General features: G+C 45.9%; 2 protein-coding genes across 2 annotated transcripts in view; one reads left to right on the forward strand and one right to left on the reverse strand.

The window, feature by feature from the left end:
- LOC123999558 (ferritin, middle subunit-like) overlaps positions 1–16,707 on the forward strand; it is a 203,199-nt gene that overhangs the window by 19,189 nt on the left and 167,303 nt on the right. The window lies entirely within an intron of this gene.
- aldh16a1 (aldehyde dehydrogenase 16 family, member A1) lies at positions 3,437–16,676 on the reverse strand. Its single transcript, XM_046305439.1, has 17 exons — positions 16,284–16,676; positions 13,105–13,204; positions 12,818–12,944; positions 9,829–9,986; positions 9,606–9,683; positions 9,086–9,273; positions 8,385–8,543; positions 7,930–8,088; positions 6,822–6,978; positions 6,640–6,715; positions 6,352–6,457; positions 6,036–6,166; positions 5,751–5,918; positions 5,161–5,365; positions 4,789–4,974; positions 4,532–4,657; positions 3,437–4,343 (listed from the first exon to the last, which is right to left on the reverse strand). The coding sequence occupies exons 1-17, from the start codon at positions 16,368–16,370 to the stop codon at positions 4,176–4,178; spliced, it is 2,379 nt and encodes a 792-aa protein (XP_046161395.1). The 5' UTR covers positions 16,371–16,676; the 3' UTR covers positions 3,437–4,175.

The raw sequence follows: 16,707 nt of genomic DNA on the forward strand, positions 1-16,707 counted from the left end.
CATTCTGTGCCAGAAGAGTAGCGTTTTAAGTGTTTATCAAATTCAAAATGGCAGACAATCCATCAGGGTGGACCTTATGGGTCACGGAGTCAAATTTGTTCCTCGTGAGGAGATTGATGTGTGTACCAAATTTCATGAGTTTAGGTCAAATGGGGTGAAGGGCGTGACCTTTGATTTTTTCCATTTGCATTTTCAATCTCTTGTTATAGCGCCACCATGTGACCAATCTGTGTAATTTTGTAAATGTCAGACCACTATTGCAAGACACATCATTCATACAAGTTTCATCAAAATTGGCCAGTGCTGTCTGATATCGCATGACCTAACATACTAATGCGACTCCGTGTTGTCAATGGCAATGTCCACTTTAGTTATAATGCCAGTTCTACCAATGCACAATTCCACCTCTCACGCCGCCAAAACAACCGCTATACGAATGTCAGCTAAAGCTAATCTGATTGAAGGGCCCAAAAGCTAAACACGCATGATTACAGTGCCTGAATCACATGTCAATGAACACGGATGGCTGAAAAGTAAGCAGGTCCCCAGATAGAGGCTGAAGACAGCCATGTCAGGTATGCTATAAGGCTAATGCTATAATAAAGCATTAGGCCTGGCAATGTGGGAAAGGCACTGCCCTTGTAGCATACAATTCTAACAGTAAATGCTGCACTATCAGCACAAAAATGAAATGAGAGACGGCCATCAGACTAGGGTGTCTGCATGTAGCCTCAGCATTAAGTACATAGAGGATGAGGGCTCAGAAACCAACGGTTCAGATGAGCTCCAGCAAGACGTTTTTACGTGGTCTTATCAGATTTAGCGGCAAACAGTTTTTACATGCCTCGAGAGGAATAGGCTACTATACAATATTATTATATTTGTTACAGAATACTTCATAAAAATTAGGTGGAGGACATTGTTGGCCATATTTCTATATTTCCTCATTACCGACACAAAAGAGAGAAAAAGAGTGATGACGTATTGCGCCTCTGTTCTTCTTTATAAGCCTTGTTCAACTTTTTTCCCCTTCACAAACTTCTGTCTCAGGAACAACCAAAAGTGTAATTGGCAGCAGGGGGTTTCAAGCACAAAATTAGGAATTGAGCCCACATTCAAATGAGGAATTGAGTAGCATTGCGTGGTGTAAGCCACAGAAGGCCAGTAGCTGTGTGGCACTTTACAGTAGGGAAATCATTTATAATCAAAGACACACATACACCGAGTGTACCAAATATTAGGAACACCTTCCTAATACTGAGTTGAAACCGCCTTGCTCTCAGAACAGCCTCAATTCATCGGGGCATGGACTACACAATGTGTTCCACAGGGATGCTGGCCCATGTTGACTTCAATGCCTCCCGCTGTTGTCCTTTTGGTGGTGGACCATTCTTGAAACACATGGGAAACTGATGAGCGTGAAACTCAGAGTTGCAGTTCTTGACACAAACAGGTGCACCTGGCACCTACTACCATACCTTTTGCCCATTCACCCTCTGAGTGGTCTCATCCCCTTCATCTACACCAGGGGTCTCCATCCCTGTTCCTGGAGTGAAAACCTACAGGAGGGGTCTTCAGGAAGCTCTCCAGGAACAGGGATGGAGAGGCCTGAGCTACACTGATTTGAAAGGGATCATAGCTTTCGCCTGGTCAGTCTGTCATGGAAAGAGCAGGTGTTATTGTTTTGTATACTGTGTGGGTCTTAATGCACCCCTGTTTACTTGGTACATATTCAGATGGGTGTGCGGTTTCTAGGAGGAAAGAGATGCATGCAAATCGTACACAAACAAGACTATACACAGTGTACAAAACATCAGGAACACCTGCTCTTTCCATGACAGACTGACCAGGTGAATGCTATGATCCCTTATTGAAGTCACTTGTTGGAGCCACTTCAATCAGTGTAGATGAAGGGGAAGGTGACAGGTTAAATAAATATTTTTAAGCCTCGACACATTTGAGACATGGGTTGTGTATGTGTGCCATGGGCAAGACAGAGTTAAGTGACTTTGAACAGGGTAGGTGCCCAGGTGCACCGGTTTGAGTGTGTCAAGAACTGCAACACTACAGGGTTTGTCACACTCAACAGCTTCCCGTGTGCATTAAGAATGGTCTAGCACCCCAGCCAACTGGAGACAACCGTGGGAAGCATTGGAGTCAACATGGGCCTGCACCCCAGCCAACTGGAGACAACCGTGGGAAGCATTGGAGTCAACATGGGCCAGCACCCCTATGGAACGCTTTCCACACCTTTTAGAGTCCATGCCTCAACGAATTCAGGCTGATCTGAGCGCAATAGGGGATGCAACTCAATAGTAGGAGGGTGTTCCTAATGTTTGGAATACTAAGTGTACAAGGCAACTATAGAGGGGTGTGCTGAGTATTTGTGTATGTAATAAGGCCCACCCATGGCTGCACCCCTGCCAAGTCATGTGAAATCCATAGATTTAGGGCTTAATTTATTTCGATTGTGTCACGTTCTGACCTTAGTTCCTTTGTTTTGTCTTTGTTTTAGTATGGTCAGGGTGTGAGTTGGGGTGGGCAGTATATGTTATTTTTTCTATGATTTGGGATTTCTGTGTTTGGCCTGGTATGGTTCTCAATCAGAGGCAGCTGTCAATCGTTGTCCCTGATTGAGAACCATACTTAGGCAGCCTGTTTTCACCCTTGAGTTGTGGGTGATTATTTTTCAGTTTCAGTGTTTGCACCATTCGGGACTGTTTCGGGTTTTCATTTGGCTTCTCTTGTTCCTTTGTATTTTTGTATTCATTCTCATTAAATTACATTATGGATACATTTACATTTACGTCATTTAGCAGACGCTCTTATCCAGAGCGACTTACAAATTTACATACCACGCTGCATTTTGGTCCTCCGATCCTTCCTACTACTACTCCTCCGAAGAGGAAGAGAAAAGCCGTTACAGATGGACTGATTTCCTTACACAAACCAACTCAGTAAAATATTTTAAATTGTTGCATGCTGCGTTTATATTTTTGTTCAGTATAATAAGCAGGCTCAGGTAGAGCCTGAAGCTAGCCTTAGCCATGGCAGGTATGCTATAAGGCTATGATAAAGCACTAGGCCTGGAAATGACCACATTGTGGGAAAGGCACTGCCCTTGTACAATACCATTATAACCGTAAAGGATGCACTGTCAACACAATAATGAAATGAGAGACAATGCCTGCATGTAGCCTCAGCATTAAATTCATAGCAGCTGAGGGCTCAGACAAGCTCCAGCTAGCTGTTTTTACATGGTCCCAGGTCGTGCAGGATTTAGCGACAAACAGTTTAAATTCATCACAGTATACAATTGAGGTAAAAAAAAACATCTTCATGACCTCCTGCAAGTTACACACATGCCAGTCATTCAATCACTTCCAGAAAAAGCAATCTCATGATGGCTTACTCCTTAAAAAGAGAGCACAAGATATGAGGTGATTATCTTTTTATTAGGGCTTTTGAACATCAGAAGTACATTATTTAGAATCTTTTTAAATCATATACATTTCAAAATGTCTAATTGGACATTTAAAAAAAATTAAGACTAAAAACGTGAAGACTACTCGTGCTGACACAGTAGGCCTGGCCTATCCGGCATGATTGAAGATCCCCACATAAGGAATGTCTTACGTTTGTGATTATGAACACTACTACAGTTGAACATAATACGGTACTAATAATCGGGTACAGCTGTGTTAACTTCTCATGGGGGGCAGAAATCTACTTTTTTTCTTTTTCTTCGTCAATCTCTTATTGATAACATACAGTAAGGCAAAACGATGAAGGCATTGTTGGCTGACTAAAGCTGGCTTCCTGTAGAGAATGCATCACCGCCAGTGCTATTAAGGCATCAGACCAGGCATAGGAGCACTGGAGGTAGAAGTCAGTGATCCATACAGGTTATAACATCTCTCTATGTATCTGGTGTTATTTACCACCGAGCCATCAGCATACAGTCCTCTGATGGGAGGAAACCACTGGAACAGCCTAGAAGGTTTCATAGTCAAGTGCCGTTACATAAAATCATTCCCAGAACGCGACTAAGAATTACCCTTACAACCCCCCGCCCCCTTCACTTCAAATAAATGTTATTGTTTTAATATACTTAATCTCTCACTCTACTGTCTCCCATCTGTCGCCCCCATCGGTCTCTTTCCCACCCTCTCTCTCTAAGCAGTGGGGATCCAGACACTCTTCCACTGGACGGCCTGTCTCCACATTTCTTCCTGGAGTGAGGCATGAGGCTGGGCCCAGTCTCTCCCTCCATCCTTCTCCTGGCAGTGAAGCCACAGGCTCTTCAGAGGGCTGGCACACGTGTGCTGTAGGAACTGGCAACCCTGTGTGAGTGAGTGAGTGAGTGAGTGAGTGAGTGAGTGAGTGAGTGAGTGAGTGAGTGAGTGAGTGAGTGAGTGAGTGAGTGAGTGAGTGAGTGAGTGAGACAGATTACACAGCTCATTTATATACTCTACTGGAATGCATTTAAGTGCTATTTGTTGTTGTGTGAGTATACAGGGGTCATACACACCTCCATACTCCCCCAGTACCATATGGCCTTGATGACACTGTGATTGGCTAGAGCCTGGGTCAGCTGATCTCTGCCACCAGTTATAATGCTGACCACGCCTCCTGGAAGATCTGAGGACTGGAGAACCTAGAGAGACAGAGAACAGATGTGTTTGGGCAGAAATACATGCACACACACACGCAACAGCATACACAAGCAAGCGTGTGCACACAAGTACACAGTTGAATCAAAATGTCAGGGGGCAGGACAGAACTCACCTGGATGAACTCTAGAGCAGGCAGGGGGTACTTTGGACTGGGCACCATGATGACAGCATTGCCCATGGCAACAGCAGCTGCCAGCAGGGAGACCATAGAGAGGAGGGGGGAGGAGTCAGGGAGAACCACACCCACCACTCCTAGAGCCTCGGGGATGGACAGAGCTGTACCGGACTGTGGGACGGACTAGAGAAAAGGAGGTTAGAGAAGAGACACTTTAAATACAGTATGACCTCCTGAAGTGGAGAGGCTTTGTTGGTGGCCTGTGTGCCAGCCAGAGCGTTGGGGGTGCGTGAGTAAGTGTTGAACACAAACAGCCACTAGTATTATACAGACGTTACTACTATTAGGACAGAATACATAAATTCTCACCGGAACTCCGCCCCTTTCCTTATCACAGCGAGCGGCCCAATCACAGAGCTGAGCGATGCTCAGCTCCACCTCCATGTCCGCCTTCTCCAATGAGAGGCCTGTCTGGGAGTGGAGTGACACGGCCATGTCCCGCCTCTTCAGCTCCAAGGTCTCAGCCAGAGAGAAGAGGCTTTGAGCTCGGGCCACAGGGCTTTTCTTCATCCAACTGTCAGGAGAGCGAGAGAAAATATACACAGTACACAAAACATTATTAACACCTGGTCTTTCCATGACAGACTGACCAGGTGAGCCCAGCTGAAAGCTTTGATCCCTTATTGATGTCACTCGTTAAATCCACTTCAAAAACCAGCGTAGATGAAGGGGAGGGGACAGGTTAAAGAAGGATTTTTAAGTCTTAAGACCAGGGTTGTGTGTGTGTGTGTGCCATTCAGAGGGTGAATGGGCAAGACAAAAAAAAAAAATGAAAGTGCCTTTGAACGGGGTATGGTGGTAGGTGCCAGGCGCACCGGTTTGTGTCAAGAACGGCAACGCACTGACGACACCGTCGGTGACGTTTGGTCGATTGACATCCAGCTTAGAGCAGAGCTTACCCAGGTTGGACCTTAATGGCCGCCTCCACGGCGTTGCGAACGTCTTTCCTCCCCCCGTCGGGACAGTAGGCGAGAACAGCACCCCCTGGAGCCAGGACACACACATTGCTGCCAGACTCAGACTTACACTGCTTCCCCCCCACATACTGCAGGTAGGAACGAGGGGTACTGAAGGAGAGATAGAAACAGGAGGGAGGAAAAGAGGGAATTAAGAACATTACAAGTACAAAGGCAACTTTAAAAAGAAGTCAATGAAGACACACACACACACACACACACACACACCTGGATGAATTAGATCCCTCTGGAATGATGGCCGCTGATGCCGCCGTTCCAAACGTGGAGTAATCAACAGAGGCTGGAGAGGAGCGGGGTAGAGGAGGCGAGGAGGAAGGGCGGAGGAATTGGAACAGACCCTGGGAAGAGAGAAGGAAAGAGTCATTTAGGAGACACTCCGACATAAGGCACACTGTCTACAAACAACCTGTAGCCCGACACTCTAGAAGGCATGTGTGAATATCAGAAAAGGTTGGATAATTACACGCATTATCAACTAAATTCCCTCTGGACAGGGACAGAACATGGCTATTGTCCATACTACCTCCTTCCCTCCATCGATGCAGTTGCCACTCTCCTTGTGGCCAGAGACAGGCAGGGAAGGGTCCATCACAGAGTGAGAGTTTACCCACACTGCACCCACAGACAGGCTGGGGAGAGAGGTTCGAGGAAGGGTTAATAAGGTGTGTTATATCTCATAGTCCATTATTTTGTCAGGTGACTTCTGGGTGATAGGAATTATACACACTAAAGGTTTCCAGCCATGGTGACTATTGGGAGACCAAGATAGTGTGTGTGTGTGTAAGTAAGGGTGCGTGTGTGTGTCCTGTACCTCTTGGCAGCCTCCAGAGCCAGAGTTAGGTCTTCAGTCCAGAGAGAGGCAGCCTGGCCGTGAGGGCTGTGGTTCCCTGTCAAGACAGATAAACAGATGGATAGATGAGTGTTTCATTAGTGGTTGGTGTTTGAGTGTGGTGTGGTGTTGTCATAGAAACAGTATGGTGTGGTCCTCCTTACCCAGAGTGACACCCTCCCCGTGGCTCCTGAAGGAGAGGAGGGGCAACAGAGGGCCGGGGGATGGGGTCACCACACAGGTGCAGGAGGGGGCTACTCCACACAGCACCGTGGGGGGATAGGCAGCACCGGAGGAGGGCGGGGGACACGGCTGGATCAGCTGATACAAGCGAAACACAATTAGGTTACCATTTATTTACAATTTAGTTTGTACACCGAGTATACAAAACATTAGGGACACTTCCTCTTTCCATGACAGACTGACCAGGTGAGTCCAGGTGAAAGCTATGATCCCTTATTGATGTCACTTCTTAAATCCACTTCAAAATCAGAGTAGATGAAGGGGAAAAGACAGGTTAAAGAAGGATTGTTCAGCTTTCAGACATGGATTGTGTATGTGTGCCATTCAGAGAGTGAATAGGCGAGATTAACTATTGAACTGCCTTTAAAAACGAGGTATGTTAGTAGGTGCCAGGCGAACCCGGGTTGAGTGTGTCAAGGACTGCAATGCCGCTGGGATTTTCACACTCAACAGTTTCCCGTGTGTTACCAATAATGGTCCAGCACCCAAAGGACATCCAGCCAACTTGACAACTGTGGGAAGCATTGGAGTCAACACGGGCCCGAATCGTCATGGAACGCTTGACCCCTTGTAGAGTCCATGCCCTGATGAATTGAGGCTGTTCCGAGGGCAAAAGGGGGTCCAACTCAATATTCAGTAGGTGTTACTAATGTTTTGTACACTCTGTGTACGTGGTAGATTAGCGGTTAAGAGTGTTGGGCCAGTATTTTTTTTAATTTTTCAAATTTATTTTATTTTACCTTCATTTAACCAGGCTAGTCAGTTAACAAAATTCTTATTTTCAATGACGGCCTAGGAACAGTGGGTTAACTGCCTGTTCCGGTTTCCAGTCCAACGCTCTAACCACTAGGCTACCCTGCCGCCCCGTGTGTGTAAACAAAAGAGCGCTGGTTTAAATCCTGAAGCCAACAAGGTGAAAAATCCGTTGATGTCCCCTTGAGCAAGGCACCCTAATTGCTCAAGTAAGTCACTCTGGATAAGAGCGTCTCCTAAATGACTAAAATGTTAAATGGAAATATCGTGACTGACCGTGGCCCCCTGCTGTTGGGCCTCCTGTACTGCAGCGTCCACCAGCTTTCGGTCCCCCTCGGCCAGGAGAGGAACACTCTTCATCCCTGCCATCCGAACCTTCAGACGGGCTACAACACTGTCCCACACTGACTCCTGGACACACAGCATCCACTGGCACTGAGAGAGGGTGAGAAAGAGAGGGGGGGGCAGGTTATTTTATTGGTCTATTGTTCAGATAAGTCATATAGGCCTACTGAGTCAGCGAGAGGTTGCTTTAAACGGGGGCTTTAAATATATATATTTTTTAAATTGAGTGAGGGAGAGGTACAGATCAGTCATACTGTACAACACTGACCACCTGTGGCCATGGATCGGATTGCATCTTGTTCTTTCACCGGAATCTCTCAATTCATTCAATGATTTGTCTTTAAAAATTAAAAAAACGAGTGAGAAAAGAAAGCCATCTGTTCCACCTCCCTGTTCTTCTTAAAGGCGGTCTCTATCACTCCATCCACGGCACTGTCGATATCGGCAGACTCAAAGATGATGAAGGGACAGGTGGCTCCGAGGGAGAGGGAGAGAGAGACGGGAACACCCATGCCTGCTGTGGCCCTGCACAGAATCTCTCCATCCTGAAAAAGAAGGAAAGAAGAGATTGGAGGGAAGTTACTAGTTCGTGTGAGCGAGAGACACACACACACACACACACACACACACACACACACACACACACACACACACACACACACACACACACACACACACACACACACACACACACACACACACACACACACACACACACACACACACACACACACACACACACACGACTGTCACTGGACAACTGTCAAATTCACTGCCGTAACCAAATGGAAAACGTTCACGCCACACAGCTAATTGCAGTCCCATTACATTTACATAGAGTTCTGGTCATTTGGCAGACCCTCTTATCCGGAGCGACTTACAGTCAAGTGGTTTCAACTAGGGTAGATAAAACAACCGCATATCACAGTCATAGCAAGGGAAAACATTCCTCGAGAAAGAAGCGATCAGTGAAATGAGAGCTAGTAAGAAGATGCAGGAGCAGATGCATACAGGAAAAAGACATCAAAACGGATGCATAAGCACTACTGACTAACACATTGGTTCGAGTGTGTGTGTGTGTGTCCACCTTTTTGTTGCCACTGTAAGTGACATAGCTGACGTGCGGGTTTTGAGCCACTTTAGAACCCAGCGACAAAACGCTGCCAGTCACCACATTCAGCACCCCCGCAGGAAGTCCCGCCTCCACAAACAGCTGAGCCAATAACAGAACAGGAGGCGCTGTCCCCACGCCAGGGATCGCCACCACTGCGTTGCCTGGGAAACAGAAACGTTAAGGTCACAAATGGTAGAGTAAAGCTTTACCTTCCCGAAGGGAATCTTTGTCAGGGTAGAAGGTGACAGGGTCCGTTTTGAAACTTCCCCCCCCCCATGACTTTCTAGGAAATTGACCTTTGGTCATGTTGATTAGATAGCCTGGATCTGTAACTCTCTCTCCGTGTGTGTGTGTGTGTGTGTGTGTGTGTGTGTGTGTGTGTGTGTGTGTGTGTGTGTGTGTGTGTGTGTGTGTGTGTGTGTGTGTGTGTGTGTGTGTGTGTGTGTGTGTGTGTGTGTGTGTGTGTGTGTGTGTGTGTGTGTGTGTGTCATACCCATGGCCAGTGCAGGTAAGACTTTCAGCATGAGAGAGTACAGAGAACAGTCGTCAGAGACAACCACTACCACCACACCTGAAAGACACAAACAGAGTAAATTCAACACACACACACTTCACAATCACAGTTGTACAACACTCAAGGAAAGATCTCCACTACGTCCATGCACGCGTGGATAAAGATCCACTTACAAACACACGCACGCTACGCATGGCCTTACCACGTGGTGTCCAGTTGGGAATGAGTGAGTCTCTGAGCTGAGCCCAGCCGGAGTAGTACTGCAGCAGTCTGACCAGTGCTGAAGGGGAACTGGGAGACTGGGCCAGGTCACACAGCTCTGACAGACACTGACCGTGTCTCTGGAGGCTACTCACCAATCTGACACACACACACGCGCGAAGAGACAGACGTTATACAGATAATACAGAGCATTTCTCAAAATGCCATCTTGAATTTGCCCGGCATAAATATTAGATATTAAATTGTGGTCTGTAGTGTAGTGTTTATGGTTGCGATGGCGCCTCGTGCCAGCCTTGGTAGTTTACTCCTGCAAAATGAGCCGTAATTATTTGGTTTTTAAAATGTGTATTGTTTATCAACTTGTTGTTGTTGTTGTTGTAGCTTATCAGGTATAGAAGACAGGAATCTCATTCTAAAAAGGTTTTATCATCATTGTTAAATTAGTGGACACATTTGGCTCCTTCTCCAATCAACTAGCCAATACCAGACTAGCGAGACCGTCATCTCAACTCATCTACCACGGACGGGACCGAAGTCGGGCACCAAAAGATTCAGAAACGGCAGCACGCCGTCCCTCATTACGATTCCGCGGATGTTTTGCACATATTAAAACATCCCTGTGTGAGAAGCTTGAGAACAGCCTTCTTCAATATGGGACCCGGGTACCAGACTATTTAACAAACATCTACTGTGTGCAGTCCTAATGAGTGCAGTAGAACATGCACACTGGAGTTGGATAATGAAGGACACTGGGCCTCAGGGGGGCAACTCCCCAAAAAGTCATTCAGTCATTTTACTGCTGAATGACGTGGTCACTGATAAGAGGCCTGGACTTTCTGCCTCATTGAGACTTGGCGTCAGGGCAATGAGTACATCTTCCCTCAACCAAGCAACTGGCTACACCGACCTGGACTGCCCTCTCACGTCCAGATGGGGTGGAGGTTTTGGCTGTGAATCTACAGGATTGACGATTGTGAAGTCTACTCCAGTAACAGCCGTCTCCTCTTTCGAATGTGTGGCTTTCAAGATCACTGGCTCTGCGTCAGTACTGGCTGTGTTGATTTAAAAAATACAAATAATAATATATATATATATATATATATATATATATATATATATATATATATAAAAATCGGCCTCCAAAAGCTCAACTGTGACTTTCTTGCTGAACTATCCGAGCTACAAACACTCCTAAGTCTTGTGCCCTGCTATGCTGGTGCTTGGTGATGTCAACATACATGTCGACTCCCCTGACTGCAGTCTCTCTACTGGCCTGGCTGATAATTCTGGAGAACTTTGGACTCGAACAGCATGTGGACTTTTGCCACCCACAACAAAAGGCCAATACACTAGAGCTGGTCTGTAATCAGAGGCGTGGATCTGGCCAAACGGGATGGAATTATGCCAGGCCTGCCCGACCACAAACTCATCACCTTCACCCTAGCTATTCCTCTGCCCCACCCAGCCCAGGAAACACTCTATTCGGGTTAGGAGTCTTAAAGCTATAAAAAAACAGCCCAGCTTACTGAATCCATCCCCAACCTGCCAGTTACTCACTCTGTGGCTCGATATGACACTGCCTTGGCCTCCAAACTTGATGAAGTTGCTCCTTTGAAAACGTCTTCCCCCATATCTTCTCCCTGGTACACAGAGGAGCTTACGCTCTCTCAAAGACACTGGCCGCTGTCTAGAACGGCAGTATAAGAAAAGTGGGCTAACTTGTACACGTGCAGATGTTTGAGAGACATCTGAAAGACCACAAGCAGGCCTTAAAGCTCAGACATCCTACTACTCCCAGCTGATCGGCAACGGCAGTGGAAACTATTGGATGCGCTCTCCTACTGGGGAGCAAAGCTCCTCCGGCCTCAGCCTCCCCAATCAACACCTGTGCTTCCAAAGCGAAAATGTCAACACCACCATTCTGTCCTCTCCAGCCCCTGTAGTTGATCGAGCCGGTCCTCTGCTCCCCGAGTCAAGGTTCTCCACAGTCACTGCAGCTGATGTAACCAAGCTGGTTAGAACAAATGGAGGCCCACCACTTGCTCACCTGCCCTGGAGCCTTTCTTTCACGGAAATCATCCAACACGTTCCTCACCACTGGATGTGTCCCTCCTCAGCTCAGGCTCGCTGCAGTCATACCAGTACTTAAAAAGCCTGGTTCGGAACCCCGACAACCTCTAGAACGACAGGCCCATCTTCAACCTGCCACTTCTGAGTAAGCTTATCGAACGTGCTGTGTGTATAGCCAACTTTAACGCCATCTGGCCACTCACAACCTACTCGAGCCCTTCCAGCTGGGCATCAAAGCTGGACACAGCTCATGAATGACCGACTCATGAACGACCGACTCATGAACGACCGACTCATGAACGACGACTCATGAACGACGACTCATGAACGACGACTCATGAACGACGACTCATGAACGACGACTCATGAACGACGACTCATGAACGACGACTCTGGGGCTGCCAGCACCCTCATAGTGCTGGACCTCAACGCGGCATTCAAGTCACTGTCAGGGCTGGAGAGTCTCCGGCCTCGTTTAAGGCACATGCTAAAGACTGAGCTGTTCAGAAAAGCTTTCAAAGACCTATGTTAATTCTGTTCCCCTGACGACACCTGTATAAAGCTTTGATTGTGGTCTGCTCACAATGTTCTGCATTTCTGATTGTTATCATTTTATTTTGTATTATTTTCTTCAGCATCATAGGTGAGAAAAGCACTTTACATTAAGTATTATTAATGTGTATCTCAGTGGGCCATTGACAGAGGTAAATGGGTGTACCAGTCAACCCTAGCCAGGGGTAAAGGGGTGTATCAGTCAACCCTAGCCAGGGGTAAAGGGGTTCATCAGTCAACCCTAGACAGAGGTAAAGGGGTGTATCAGTCAACCCTAGACAGAGGTAAAGGGGTGTAGTGTGTATCAGTGGACCCTAGACAGAGGTAAAGGGGTGGTGTGTAGCTACCGGAGTAGAGTCTTGGCTCTGAGGTGACAGGGGAAAGCACTCCAGGCCTTGAAGCCACTGGCCCCAGAGGACACAGACAGGGATGCATCCTCATCCACAGCACACACAGTACTACACACAGGACCACCTAGGGAGGGAGTGGGAGAAAAACCATGTCAAAATAGTATTTTATTGATGATGCATTTAAAATATAACAAGAGGAAACAGTGGGCAGTGGAGGACGAGAGATATAGATAGAACAACAATGTTAAATTAAGGGGATAGCTCCCCTGTAGGTTCTCATTTACCAGAAGAGTCGGTCACATTGCATGTCTGTCTGTCTGCAGAACGGACAAACTTTCCATCGATGAACAAACCGAGAGCACGAGAATGAGACTCAAGCCAAGCCTGAGGAAAGATAGAGATAGAGCTTACATCAGTGTGTATGAGAGAGTAGGCTATACAATGGAGGATAGGGAAATGTATGTATATATACACACACACACACACACACAGTTGAAGTCGGAAGTTTACATACACTTAGGTTGGAGTCATTCAAACTTGTTTTTCAACCACTCCACATATTTCTTGCTAACAGACTATAGTTTGGCGAGTCGGTTAGGACATCTACTTTGTGCCTGACACAAGTCATTTTTCCAACATTTGTTTACAGACAGATTATTTCACCGTATCACAATTCCAGTGGGTCAGAAGTTTACATTCACTAAGTTGACTGTGCCTTTAACAGCTTGGAAAATTCCAGAAAATTATATGGCTTTTGAATCTTCTGATAGGCTAATTGACATAATTTGAGTCAACTGGAGGTGTACCTGTGGATGTATTTCAAGGCCTACCTTCAAAATCAGTGCCTCTTTGCTTGACATCATGGGAAAATGAAATCAGCCAAGACCTCACAAACAAAATTGTAGACTTCCACAAGTCTGGTTCATCCTTGGGAGCCATTTCCAAACACCTGTAGGTACCACGTTCATCTGTACAAACAATAGTACGCAAGTATAAACACAATGGGACCACGCAGCCGTCATACCGCTCAGGAAGGAGATGCGTTCCGTCTCCTAGAGATGAACGTACTTTGGTGCGAAAAGTGCAAATGAATCCCAGAACAACAGCAAAGGACCTTGTGAAGATGCTGGAGGTACAAAAGTATCTAGATCCACAGTAAAATGAGTCCTATATCGACATAACCTGAAAGGCCACTCAGCAAGGGAGAAGCCACTGCTCCAAAATCTCCAGAAAAAAACGGCAACTGCACATGGGGACAAAGATCGTACTTTTTGGAGAAATGTCCTCTGGTCTGATGAAACAAAAATAGAAGTGTCTGGCCATACTGACCATTATGTTTGGAGGAAAAAGGGTGAGGCTTGCAAGCTGAAGAACACCATCCCAACTGTGAAGCACAGGGGTGGCAGCAGCATGTCGTGGGGGTGCTTTGCTGCAGGAGGGACTGGTGCACTTCACAAAATAGATGGCATCATGAGACAGGAAAAGTATCTGGATATATTGAAGCAACATCTCAAGACATCAGTCAGGAAGTTAAAGCGTAGTCGCAAATGTGTCGCAAAGGTGTTTCTAAATGGACAATGACCCCAAGCATACTTCCAAAGTTGTGGCAAAATGGCTTAAGGACAACAAAGTCAGGATATTGTAGTGTCCATCACAAAGCCCTGACCTCAATCCTATAGAAAACATGTGGGTAGAACTGGAAAAAAAACATGTGCGAGCTAGGAGGCTTTACAAACCTGACTCAGTTACAACAGCTCTGTCAGGAGGAATGGGCCAAAATTCACCCAACTTATTGTGGGAAGCTTGTTGAAGGCTACCCGAAACGTTTGACCCAAGTTAAACAATTTAAAGGCAATGCTACCAACTACCAATTGAGTGTATGTAAACTTCTGACCCACGGGCCTCCAGAGTGGCGCAGTGATCTAAGGCACTGCACTGCTAGCTGTGCCACCAGAGACTCTGGTGGGTCAGAAAGAAATTGGAATGAAATATGTGGCTTACTACTACTTAGACCTATGCAACCAAATTGGGGAGAAAAGGGGGATAATAAAAATGTTTAAAAAATTTAACGTCAGAAAGTTGAATTGTTAATGTTTTTATTATTATCCCCCTTTTCGTAGTATCCAATAGTTAGTAGTTATTGTCTTGTCTCATTGCTACAACTCCCGTACGGGCTCGGGAGAGACGTCGGTCGAGAGCCATGCTTCCTCCGAAACACACCCAACCAAGCCGCACTGCTTCTTTTCACAGCACGCATCCAACCCGGAAGCCAGCCGCACCAATGCGTCGGAGGAAACAACGTACACCCAGCGACCAGGTCAACGCGCACTGCGCCCGGCCGCCACAGGAATCGCTAGTGCGCGATGAGACAAGGATATCCCTACCGGCCTAACCCGGCTGTGATGAAAGAAATAAAACCTGAAATAAATCACTCTCTCTACTATCATTCTGACATTTCACATTCTTAAAATAAAGTGGTGATCCTAACTGACCTAAGACTGGGTATTTTTACTAGGATTAAATGTTAGTAATTGTGAAAAACTGAGTTCAAATGTATTTGGCTAAGGTGTATGCAAACTTCCAACTTCAACTGCACACACACACACACGCACGCACGCACAACCGTTCAAAGGTTTGGGGCCAGCTAGAAAGTCCTTGAACATGAACATTAGTGTCTAATTTGAGAAAAAGACACCTCAAGTCCTCAACTGGCAGCTTCTTTAAATAGTATCCGCAAAAAAAACAGTCTCAACTTCAACAGTGAAGAGACGATATATAAAGAAAAAAAACTGGAATGAGTAGGCGTGTCCAAACATTTTCTGGTACTGTATATATTTGTTACTGCTCGACTAAAACAATATTGGTTGACCAACAGCCTAACCACCAAACAATCGACCAGACAACTAATTGGGGTCAGCCCTACTTATAATGTAGGTCTATTCAAATCTGGACAGGTAGAGATGAACGAGACCAATTCCGAGTTGAACTGTGGTCACATTTGATTGGCTGCAGAGACAGACACCTCCAACACAGAGTAGAGAGGTCAGGATACACTTGTCACTAGTTCCAAGCACACCATACTGCACATAATCTAGCAAAAAAATACATTTCTGAAACGTAATCTGGACATGTTAGGTGGTTAGCTGTTGAAAGAGTCAGACAGACTGCTGTTCTCTATACAGAAGATCCCATCCAACTTGATCCCCAAGACCACATGACTGCATTTGAGTTAGTTACCGTAATAGAGTTCACATGGTAATAGCCAGCAAACATAAATCCTATTATCTAAAACATGATGTGAAACGTGACGAGAGAGAGAAGTTAAGTCATTACATGGTGAAATTCGAACAAAACATGATTTATTTCGAGTAAATTGACCTCGAAGGTATGTGGCTTACTACTACTTAGACGTATTATCTCGACTCTTGTACAGCAAATACATGTTTTTATTTTTATTTTTTACCTGAGCAGTAGCAGTGCTGGAACTACTCGGTCCGTACTCCATAGATTGAAAGATATCGTGTATTGCCTTGGAGGTAATGCCAGCCATTATACAATGTTGCAAGAAGAAACTTTTAACTTGTATTGATCATCAACAAGAATACTATACATCAGACACTGGCTTGCTCTGTCGTCCGCCAGCGTGTTAACCAGAAATAATGCTTGCTAGCTTAGCTAAATCTGTGGTCTGAGAGTTTAGATATCAAAATAAAAGTTCCCAACAACTAACTGCAACGTGTTGAATGAAGAAAGATAGTGCGACAGAGCAGAACAAACTCCCCCTACTTTACTAGCTTCGTCGCTGCGATCTTTGCTTTAACTAGCCGGACAAAAATCAACGAGCTACCATGTTGTGTACGGTAGTCAGTTTCTACACGGACACATTA

The sequence above is a fragment of the Oncorhynchus gorbuscha genome, linkage group LG16 (assembly GCF_021184085.1).
Source record: "Oncorhynchus gorbuscha isolate QuinsamMale2020 ecotype Even-year linkage group LG16, OgorEven_v1.0, whole genome shotgun sequence".
Lineage (NCBI taxonomy): Eukaryota > Metazoa > Chordata > Actinopteri > Salmoniformes > Salmonidae > Oncorhynchus > Oncorhynchus gorbuscha.